This window comes from Corvus brachyrhynchos, unplaced genomic scaffold (genome assembly GCF_000691975.1).
Source record: "Corvus brachyrhynchos isolate BGI_N302 unplaced genomic scaffold, ASM69197v1 scaffold331, whole genome shotgun sequence".
Classification (NCBI taxonomy): Eukaryota; Metazoa; Chordata; class Aves; order Passeriformes; family Corvidae; genus Corvus; species Corvus brachyrhynchos.
Window position 1 is genome coordinate 2202237 of NW_008237229.1, and position 12158 is coordinate 2214394.

Here is a 12158-nt window from a genome sequence, read left to right on the forward strand (position 1 = left end):
AAAACAATGGGAATGCTGTTCATATGGATGAAGTCAGGTGTAAATGAAGTCTAAAAGAATTAAGTTGAATGCAAGGATAAAATTATTGTGTTGGCTAGGCAGAGAAAGTATAAAATAAGCCTACCCAATACATCAGATCTTGCATTTAACAGCAAAAAATCTGATCAGGGTAGGTTTTTTGTATCATGAGGCAAATCCATACTTTGCTGTAGCAACAGAAACATAACCTTCAATTAACTATTTGAAACTATTTGAAATGCAGTTGTATATTAATTGGTATTAATTGTAGAGAGTTTTATGCATAGAAGCATCTACCTTGAACATGTGTGCAATATACTTATTTGTACTACTAGCACTCAGTTTCTAAAAATGGGAAACGTTCATAACAGTATTCTTAGTATTCCTTTTTTTTCAAGACAGTCAAGTTCTACCTGGAAGTATGTTCATTAAAATTTTATGTTGAAGAACCACTGTATCATAAAGATAGTTTTTAAAATTATGCTCCAGACATAATTATGAACATAGTAAAACATAATTATAAGAAGGGTTGATATTTTTCAACCTCCAGTAGCTGTCATCTTGCTTCAGGTTTAGCTCTAGTCAGAGCCTTGCTGACCAACCCACTGATGTTTCACTAATTGCCACTTGAAAATGGAAAGGGAAACTGTCTAGCTTTGGAACATTATTCATGAAAGAAGGATCATGCTGGCTTGTTTTCAGAACAGGATCTTTTCCTCCTGTCTTGTCTAGACAGGCCAAGTACAAGACTTTGTACTGAAAAGGGCTCTCTGGTGTGTCATTAGACTTATTGATCTAGTCTGGACTGGTCTGGATTCCCTGGCCAGTGTGTTTTGAGGTCACTGCTTGTATTTTGGTACAGACTTCTGCAGGTTTGTTTCAGTTTCACAATACTCTAATATTTGCTTTCTACTACCCCCGTCAACCTGACTTTGATCCATCTTGCTTTACAAGGAAGGGTTCTTTGCTAGTTTTAGTAAAAGCACACACCATTTAAATGCATTCACTAAGCAAACTAATTAAAGTACTGAATTTTTGTTCACAAGTTGCAAATACCAGATCCTAAGTATATTCTATGTTCAGAAGTATCTGTACATTCATTAAATAATCTGTTTAATTAATTTATTCTGTTCCTACAATCCATTTTTCCTTCAAGTATTTCCCTGAGACTTCACCAGAATGTGAATTATGCGGACTAAGTTTTGCAATTTTGTATCCTCCATTTGATATTACATTTTGTTAGATTTAGACCTTACTTTTGCACGTGCACGTGTGAGAAAAAGAAGAAGCCTCAGTGCTATGCAGGCACTGCTCAGCATTAGCCAAAACATTGGTGTGACATCAACACTGTCCTACAGCACTGTCCAGCACTGGCTATTTGGACCATAAATCCAAAGAGCCACCACAGAGTCTCTTGTGAAGGAACTTAACTCTATCCCAGCCAGGCCCAGTAGAGGATGACTGCTTCCTTGGCAAATAGATTTGGTGGGAGACCAGAAGGCAACATGATTTTTGACAACACGTCCCATTTTCAAATCAACACAGAATTCCTGTGGTATTTTGAGCAACCTTCCAGTTAATGTGGGCACATCAAAAAGGGGACAAGAGGGCTGATGACTTTTTTTTAATGTGCCTTCACAATGGCAATTTTCATGTGTGTGAGGGAATGAGGAAGTAGCCATAGTATTTTACAAGAAAAGTTGATTGAGTCTTCTTTTTGATTCCAAATTTCAATGTGGTCTGTTACCTATGACAAAAAACCCCCACACCTTAAATCAAAAATTCTTTCTTCTGGTTAGTCACCTTATGATAATGTTAGTTAAACCCCAGAACTTTAATACAGCTACAAAAAGTGTAATGCTTTGTCTAGGAATAATCTGGTTCTTACCTTTAACTGCTTTTGACTTGACATCTTGCTTGAGCATTTCATATCAGCCATGAGGGAAGCATGGAAAGCATTACATTAGGACTCAACACAAAGGCACAGGAGAGCAGTAAATGGTTAGCCAATGTAGCATGCCACATATTCTAACTGGAAGCAATATGGTGATTGATTCTTTCTAATATAGAAGCATTATGTTCTTTACCACTCTAATTTAATGCTGTGTTATAGTCTTCATTTAAGATATCTGGAAAGTTTGAGTCCTGTCAAGGCAACTTCTAAGACAGCTTTGTTCATTTCTTGTTCCAATTTCTTCATGAAATTGCGGAGAGAGTCCTAAAGCACTGTAATTATCAGATTGCTAATACTGAGCCTCCTTTCCAAAAGTAATTGTTAATGACCTTTTCAATTCCAGGGGTTTCAAAGGCTTACTTCATTTGGTTATGATTTTTTTAATAGTCTATACTCAAAAAAAAAATCTAAGCCCTTCAATGCCTCTTCAGTTCTTTGTTGTAGCAGAGAAGGACAGGGTAACAAACAGAATAATTTGTTTGTACAGTATTTTATTCTACAATTTTAATAGGTCAGGGACTGCAGGGTTGGACTGAAAAAGCCTAAACTTCAGGACCTCATTTAGGCAAATACTAATTTTATAAGTGCACTTTCACCAAGTGAAATAGATCCCATTTTTTCCCCCACAGGAAATGCTTGTTCTCCTTGCATATCATGCCTTCTGTCTATATTCCTAAGTAACATTTTATATGTTACACATATTGATGCATACAAATTTTTGTTGCAGCAGGTTCTTGCTGGTACATGTACCAAAATATCATTAGTACTCTTGGAAAGTGTTTGGAGTGAAGTCTGCAAATTGCTTTATCTATAAAGCAAATGAAAAATGAAAATTAATTTGCTCCCTTTCTCAATTTCTTTTTCCTCTCCTTTGCTATTACCACTCTTGCTTTACACAACAAACACACGAGAGTAAGAGTCCCACCTCGGTAACTGATTTAGGGACTTTTTAGAATTGGAGGTCCTGTTGTCTCAGTTCAGAGTAAGTTGAGATTAAAGCAAAGTCTTTTGCTGATACTGTTGAAGATGAACAAATTCTGTCTCTTTGCTGGGAAGGATCAGAAATCATCTCTCAGAAGCAGAATCAGCTAACCCATACTGCAGCCTTAGGGAAGCCCAGGGTTCAGGGAAATGGCACTCCTTTAATAAACTACTTGTGAGTGTTTCTAATTCCGTCTGGTTTGCCTCTGCTTGTGAATGACAATCACCAGAATTTGTCAACATGCTGGTAGTGTAATCATTAAATTTTAATTTGTCTAGATATAATGTGTTCTCTGTTCTATATGTGTAGTGTATTTAACTTTGTAACAAGCCTAGTGAGAAAGCTTTTTATAATTGTGTGTATATTTTTGTGAACATTCCATAATTACATCTCCAGTACTTGCTATAAAGTATACTTGGTCTCATAGGCATTGTTCTCATGACAGAATCATATTTAGGGGAAACTGTTCTCTTTTTTTTTGGTAAAAACAAAATGTAAAAACTACAGCATGCCTGCATTTAGCATTCAGACACCTTATAGGAGTTTTAGAAGTTTATTAACTTTTAGAGAACACTAGCATGTGGGATTTTGATGTGCAGACACCAACTGCCTGATTGTTATTAGGTGGGAGACTGACAAATTGGCTTTGGGAAGGTAGTTAAGGAATAATTGTCTGTGTCTGGACAGGATTGTTCCTGGTTACAAACTATTCTGTTGCCTTACAGCTGATGCAAGACTTTTTTTAATGTGGGACAATTATTATTTTTATTAATAGTGCTGTCTTGCCCCAAATATGCAAGGTGCCACACAAACATGTATGAGAACATGGTCTTTGTCCGAAGTGAGCTATAATCAACATGAACTGCAAAAAATACTGCTTATTATTAAAAAAGGTGAATTTTCCCAGATGGCAAATCTGGTTTTCTAGTGGTTTCATTCTGGTGATCAGGAACGTGTCACATATATATTTATATGCGCAATGCTGTAAGTACAATATTGTTTGTTTTGGTGTTGAAATGCCAAAGAGCCATCCACCATTACAGCATCTACTTGAAATATATTGTCATTTTAGCCCTGAAGAAGGGTAGGCATCAATTTTCTCACAAATTTTTGATTTGGTTTCTTTTTTGCCTTTCAGAGTGCAAATTCACCTGCGCCAGTGGTAAATGCTTGTATCTTGGTTCACTGATTTGTAACCAACAGAATGACTGTGGGGATAACAGTGATGAAGAGAACTGCCTGCTTGTAACAGAGCATCCACCTCCAGGCATCTTTAGCTGTGAGTATTGGCTCCTTGTGTGCATCCATGTACGTATGTCAGATATGTCTGTTTACCTCAGAAATCAGTCTTTTTGGAAACTTGGTCTGCAGTATGAGATCAAGGGAGTATGAGACAGAGGAAGTAAATACTACTTTTCTCTAAACTAGAAGGGATGTGTGACACATTTTCCCCAGGATTCTAAACATGAACATTTGTAGTTATTCAAAGGGAGTTTGTCCTACAGACATTGAGGTTATAATCATATGGATCATATGGGGCCTCTGAGAAAGTGTAATTAAATATTTGTTTTCCTAGATTCTACAAAATATTCTATGCTCTGTGTAAGAGTCTTTATATGCTAATAAGACTATCAAGAAAATTATAATCTTTCTATTCATCATTCCTATTAGGTTTATTGGTGCTGAGATCAGCATCATTTGGTAGGTTACTGACCTTCGTAGGTATGTATTTAAAGTAGCTTTAGTTGCTATTCTTTGGTACATAAACATTGCACACATAGTGCCAGAGTTTATCACTAGAATTGCTTTCTTAGTGCTTTGCCCTCAGTGATGTACACTGATATCAAACTCTGCTTTTGCTTTTGTTTGTTCTGCAATAATTTATTTTTAAATCACAATTCAGCTTTCTGGATGGGGGATAAAATTTCCGATAAGGTTGCTGAGATACAGGTACAATAGAAGTCATGTTATGTTACTTCTGCTTTCCAAATGGTTTGGTTCTGCCCATACTGACATCCCTCAGTATCCTATTTAACTTCTGATTGTGACTATGTCTTAGGATTATCTGTTTTGTTATGATTTTATTAGTAATAGCAATTATGAGCAGCATGTAACTGTAATTTTTGTGATTAATGAATGGGGCTATAAGCAGGACAGAGGATGAAGTCAGGTGTTGGTTATACACCTGTCCTCTTCTACCCTCTAACCTCTAAGTGAACATGTTCCTAAGTGCTATACTCTAAATCGTTTAAATCTTGTGCTTTGTATTACTTTGGTACCTCTGCAGTGATTTCAGTGGCTTTGAAATAATAATGACCTATATGTTCTTTTAGGCTATTTTTTTTTTTTTTTTTTTTAAATTTGTTTGGTTTTGAGTGGAACTCTCTCCCGAGTCCGAGGACAAGACATAGGCTTTGGTGATGTGTCCAAACCAAAAGGTCACATGTTTGCCCATAACCTTGGCTTTAGAAAAAAAATATCAGAGACAGACAGAAAAGTAATACAACCATAAACTGTATTTAAATTGTATTTATCATGTTCTGTCCATTAAACAGACTACTACATGGTGGAAATCAGTGCCAGTTGGTAATAGGAAACAACACTGTTATGGACATGTCAGTTAGTTGTGTTGGCTTATTCCAGCTTTGAAAAAATGTTTTTAGAGTACTTGCTGAAGTGAGGTCCCCAGGCCTTAGAGGGATGACACATTGAATTAAGAAATGTGTGCTTGCTTTTGCTCAATGATTTTAATAGGGATCCCTACCAGAGTACACCAGAGTGTATGCTCTTGAAATGTCCCAGCTGAGCAAGCTGCCTTTCAACACAGAAGTACATACATTCATTGCCCTCTAATTAGTAACAAGACAGTAATACAGCTCAATAAGAAGAAAATGCCTATTAAAATAAAAAAATCACTTGAGGAATCTTAAACCAGGTATTTCTTTCTGGTCAGCGTTGCATATCAGCTCTGTTCTTGTAACTTCTTGTTTGTGTGCAGTTGATGAATGGGAAGGAAAGTGTTGAAAGGAGCCACTTATTAGTTTGTGCTGGTCTACATTCAAGCATGGTGTCCTGTTTCTCCCTGGGACTGTCCTTATCTTTACCTACAGCACATTGTCACTACAACAGTATGCCTTCCCCTCTGCTGTTTGTTTAAAGAATGCCTTTCTCATGCTGTATTCAAACCTTCTATCCTTCTGTGATGGAAAAAATATTAATCTCATTTCAGAGTTATATACAGACTGCCCCCAAACAATGTCTAAATAAATAAATTTTCATACGCAAGTTCTACCTTAGTTTATTTAAGCAGTATGTGCCATAATAGTGGTAGCCCATATTCCCCAGCTGCTGAAGCATTTCTCATTTGTGTTCTTGCCAGCAGCCAAATTCAGAATGTCTTGTTGGAGCTTCTCATTCAGTGTAGTTAAGTTCCATGGGCAATGGCATAGAAAGATTTTTTTTTGTGGGTGACCTGCTCCCTGGATCTCGTGATTATAAGAGATCCTTCCTTAACACAGATATTCCTATGTTGGTGGAGTTCACATCTCCCAGATCTGGTGTTCCTCTCTCCTTGCCATTCTTATATGGCTCCAGTGTGCTAATTGTTAATTCAGTCTTTTAAATCATAGAATGGTTGGGGTTGGAAGGGACCCTGAAGATCATCTAGTTCCAATCCCCCTGCTGTGGGCAGGGACACCTTCCACTGGAACAGGTTGCTTTAAAGCCCCATCCAACCTGGCCTTGAACGCTCCTATGGATGAGGCACCCACAGTTGCTCACGGCAACCTTTTCCAGTGTCTTACCACTCTCACAGTAAAAGATTTCTTCCTACTACCTGATCTAAACCTATTCCCTTTCAGGCCATTCCCCCTTGCGCTATCATTACATGTCCTTGTAAAAATGTTGCTACTGAACTCAGTGTCCCACGTGTGTGAAGGAAAACAAAATGTGTATCTCTGCAGCCCTTTGGTTATATTAATTTTCCTTTGCTGACTTATAGGTAGGTCTGCCTTATGCTGCTGCGTGGGCAATTCACTCTGTGTAGCACAGAGAAATAGGAGGGCAGCTGGGAAAATCCAAGGTGTGTTAGAGTCTGATTTTAGATGACACAAGCTGCAGTCCAGCAACTTGGTCAAAATACATGCTAAGGCATTGAAGTTGAACATGTTAAAGTAACAGTTTGCTTGGTTTACACTGGGATGCAGATTTGATGATGCATGTTGAAGCACACCTCCCCTCCTCGGTGAGGACACCCCAGTGCTACTGCATCTCTCCCTGCAGGTTGCCTTTTGCATAGCCCACGTCAGCTTTCAGTAGGGCTACTTGTTTTTGTTTTCATCAGCTGTAAAGACTTATTGATTGAGATAATGGAGATGACTGTTCTTTTAAGACTACTTGGAGGTCACAGGTGTATTTAGCAGCACAAAGCTGTGATAAGAAAAATAAAGCAAAGAGTAGGATTTTAAACATTGCAGACTTGGCCTTGGTAGCAGCTTGCCACTTCATGTGACCTGGAGAATTTGGACTCCAAAGAACAATGTGCCTGCCTCTAGAAGGACACAGTTCATTTGTTTGAGCATTTCCCTTTGTTTCACAACAAACGATCAGCCTGCCTTGTCCTGCTAAAAGTAAATTAGATTTTGAAATGGGAAGTGTAGTCTGTTGTCTGCAGACTGCAGCGTCCAAGTTATGTCTTACTGAGAAGGGTTGCAGTGGTGGAGATTTTAGGTTTTTTAATTGTTTGGTGGAAAACATTACAGGTAGTTGACTTTTCTGTGATATGTATGTGTTTGTGGGCATTTCAAACACAAATATTGACATGCTTGAGAATTTGCAGAAGAATAAAATAAGTGAGAACAAATCCTTCTTGTCATGTGCAAATTATGTCTACATCAAATTTCAAGCTGTCAGCATTGATGGAGGTGATGTGTCATGGCTGTTTTGGCATAGAAGAGTTTGCTGTAGGAGTTCATTTTCCTCTGCAAGGTAAAAAAACCCAAACAAATCAAATATATAGCTCTCCCTTTCACCACCCCCACCTACTGCTGTCAGCTCTGAGCTTTGTAGGGATCTGCAGGGGGTTGGAGAATGATTCTGTTTTAAAAACAAAAAGCTCAATCAAAGGAAAATATTTTGTTTAAAGAGACCTTTGGCATCCCCCTCTGACTGTGACACCGAATTTGTGCAGATAAAAACAACCGCTTAGATTTACATTTTGATTGTGCTTCTGCTTTCATGTGTGCCGGGCTGTCCCACTTCAGGTGAAATTTATCCATTTCTTTAAATATTTAGCAGTCTAGCGTTGATGTTAATGAAAGTCTGGCACTGCTATTTTGAGCATTGCAACAATGATAGTAATTTTCAGTGTCAGATTACTGCTTCTCGGAGGAAAAGGGAGATGGGAGGAGGGAAGAGCAGAAAAAAAAAAAATTGTTTCGGCTCTAATAGAGTTTGTCATCAGCCTGGCTGTGCCAGACAGATGGATCATGAATACTGTCTAGACGCTCTCTGCCTGAGTGGAGCTGTGGTCTCTAAGGACAAGCAGTGAGACGCCGGCTTAAGTGACTGGGGAAAGTCAGGACGTGCTCCCCTCTCACCAGATAGCGATCCGGGCTGATCCTGCCCGGCGGTGCTGGGAGCCGGTCAATACCGAGCTTAGCTGAAACTTGGCTATTATGGGGCTTTGAGGGGGGAAAGGAGAGGGATGTTGTAACGACAGTATTGATTTCAGCTGCATCTGCCCAGGGACTCTGGGGTGATTTAGCTGGGAGTATAGATCGCGGGAGGGGGTGGATTGGGAGAGTCATCATCTGGCCATAAAGCACACGCTTTAAAAAACTACGCAGTCACCTGTATTTATCAGTTGCTTTAGTCACAGTATATGCTGGAAAATACTTACTTACTGGCTTATGTTTTCTTTATTTGGCCACTTGTTCAGAAGGATTCACCTGTTTCCCTACCCGGGGCTCCCTATTGTCCCCGGCTGTTGAGGTCACATGAGGCTGCCTTTGGAAAGGAGAAGCTGTGGTAACCAGGTGAGACCTATAGCCTAGGGCAGATCTTGTGCTATTTAGTGATCTCTCATGCTGTTACTTGTCCCTTCTCTGTCACTAAGCACAATTAATGATAAGGAAGTTTCTACTGTAGATGGAGCGATAAGTATTTTTTGACCAGTGGAGTTTTAACAAAAACTCGATTTGATACATATGCTAACTTATTTAAAACGCAGGAAGTTCTCTGGGGTTCAGATTACAGAATAAACCATAGCACACTGGATTTTAGTTCTGTGTATATGTAACTAAATACTAGATAGCTGTTTTTATTTAGAAAATCCAGTTGGCTTTCACCCTACAGTGGAGTCATTTCTTGAAGTGCTATAATCAGGTTCTGTGCTTTGTTTTGAAATAATTTAGTCTTTGCATTTTTTTAAAGCACATTATGGAATGTTAGCAATTAACATGATCTTGAAAATTTGAAAAAGAAACAAAACATTAAAGTGACTTTTGTATATTTTTTTCTTAAAATTTTGTACATATTTAAAAAAATACTTTATTCCCTGGCTTTTAATAAATGAAATGGAATCCTGGTCCCATGAATGCTCTAACAACACTGCAATGGAATTCAGTAATGCTAGAGTTTACCTATTCTTCCTCTGGAGCCTTACGCTATGAGTGACATGGACAAGCCAGACACATGTATGTGGCCAATAACAACCATGAAATGTGCTGGTACAAAATTAGGTATTTGCATCTGCTTACAAACAGGGCTGAACTTGGCTCCTGGTAAGGAATTTCCATTTCACAAAGTCTCCAGCTGAACATTAATCATATATTTACGGTTAATGAGAAAAGAAAGAAAAACTCACAATACTGTGCAGATGAAAATGTGGGAATCTCAGTAGCTCTGACATGCTATTTTATGAATTCTCAAAGTATGTAAGTCAGTTGTATCACATGTAATCAAGATCTAGAAAAAATGTTCCTTACATCTGTTTGTGTTTGCTCTTCATACACTTTTCATTCATCCTTCCTTCAATTCCTGCTAACTTCCAGGAAACTTCATCCAATACTAAACGTTACTGCTCACTATGATTATGTTGGGTAATCCGTGCGCTTGCTCCTGTTCCCTTTTTTGGCTACTGATTTCTTACAGATGCAGAAGGGAATTTGAAGTGCTCCAAGTGTGCTGTGTAATAAAATCTTCATTCAAAGACTGATTTTTATGTATCTTAGAAAGTGATTAATCTTCAGGTTGGAAATCTCAGAGCAGTACTACCAGGCACAATGGGACTTTGTATCTTACAGCTATACTTGGCCCCCTCAAGACACCAGAGCTCTTCCTGGACCAATGTGAGGCAGGGAAATGACCTCCCACAGACTCTGAGGGCACCCTTTGTACACACCGTTTCTCTACCAGAAGTGCACAGTAGCATAAACATTTCATCAATACAGGCGTAAAACTCAAGTATGAAAACCACGGTGCAGTCTCATACCACAGGCAAGATCCTCCCCTTGGACAGAGGAAGAGAATAAACTGTGAGACAATTGTTTTCAGACCTTATTTCACACACACCTAACAGGTGCTTGAACATGACATCAGAAATCATATAGAATGTAACTGAGCAACTTTTGCTACTTTTCTTTTCAGCCCACATTAGTAAATATTGTCCAGTGCTGCCCTTCCTCACTACATTTTCATTTGCAGGGGTCACACTGTACTGTGCACTAGGACACAGCATAGCTAAATCTCTGTAAGTTTTAGGTGCAGTTCTGAAATCCTGCTGTGTGAATTTTACAGCCACAACTTTCACCATCATTCATTCAATTCATGTTGGTTATTGCTGGTAAATACTCATTAGGAGGAGCACTGCATTGTACTGTTTGCACTTGGCTGCTGTAAGCCTGGAGGAGCCATTGGGAACTATTTCTTCTGTACAGCACTGGAAGCTGTTCAGGTGCTTAGGCAGTATGAAGATAATTTATATTTTCTTATAGTTTAAAATGTTTTGTGAGGGTTTAATAAAAAATGTTTTAAAAAATCCTCACAAGAAAGGGACATAAAATCAGACTAGATCACCTTCCTTCTCTAAGAATGCTGCAGACTGTGATGTGTGATTGCTTTTCATTCTGCAGATGTGTTTCTGACCATTTATTTCCAAAACCACTTCATCTCCCTGATGAAATGAACCACCTTAATTTTTCTTAAGCAGGCTCATCTTCTACTTCTGCTTTAAAATAACAACTGAAGGGGAATTGTGAGTTTGCTTGTAAGTTCTGGTATGAAGACATGCACACTGGAATTTTTCTATCTGAAGTTTCTGTGTAGATTAACATACAGCATCATGCTCATGCTCAAAGAAATCCATGCTTCTCGGTGATCTCTATAGTTGTCTGTATTGTGAGTGAAATGATGTTTTTCCATATCATGTAGTGTTTAACCAAAGCACGTTGCTTTGGTCATTAGTGTGTAGCTATTTTTCTCAGACTGGAAAGCCTGAGAAACCCTTATGCTCTTCACAGTTTTGCGAGTGCTTGAGACTGGCTCAAGCCACTGTTGCCTGTTGTGGTTGCTCCCTCACTTGCTCCTGTGCAAGTGTTTGTGCAGGCACATAGGAGCTGGGGTGGAGACTGGTCTAGTTCTGATGAACTCTTGGAAACGTCCACTTTGTTTTGGTCGGTGTCATGTCCTTGATTCTGTTCTCAGCTCAACTGTGCAAACTCTCGTGCCTGTGCAAAAGCAGAGGGACGTACAAGTGGCTCTGTTCAGTGGTGGCTTATCATTGACTGGCTTAAGGTTTCTTTGCCTTAGTCCCTGCCTCTCTAAAGTATATGCTAATAGACATTTCCCTGAATACATAAGAGTTTGGGAATTAAGAACTAGCAGTTACTTTCCCCTTTTTCCCTAATTCTGAAAATCTCATTATCTGTCACTTTTTGTAATAGCAAATTGAAACAGAAGGGTGAAGCATCAGAATGGGTCTCTCGGAACCATCCATGGGCTTGGGTTCTTTTGTACTGAACCCAGGCTGGTACTAATATACCATTTTGATAACCAAGTCCAGTTTGGCTTAAGTCATGGGGCTTTGTTGGAATAATGTCAGCTAGTTAAATTACTACATAAGAACAGCTCTCCTGGGTCAGATCAAAGGCCCAGCTAGCTCAGTATCAAATCTAGCACTAGTCAGCTGCAGATGCTGAGTGAAAG

At 38.8% G+C, this 12158-nt stretch overlaps 1 protein-coding gene across 1 annotated transcript in view; it reads left to right on the plus strand.

The window, feature by feature from the left end:
• LDLRAD4 (low density lipoprotein receptor class A domain containing 4) overlaps positions 1-12158 on the plus strand; it is a 232332-nt gene that overhangs the window by 88999 nt on the left and 131175 nt on the right. The window contains exon 3 of the mRNA XM_008630077.2: positions 4093-4233. Coding sequence (XP_008628299.1) covers positions 4093-4233 — 141 coding nt within the window. The remainder of the gene's footprint in view (positions 1-4092; positions 4234-12158) is intronic.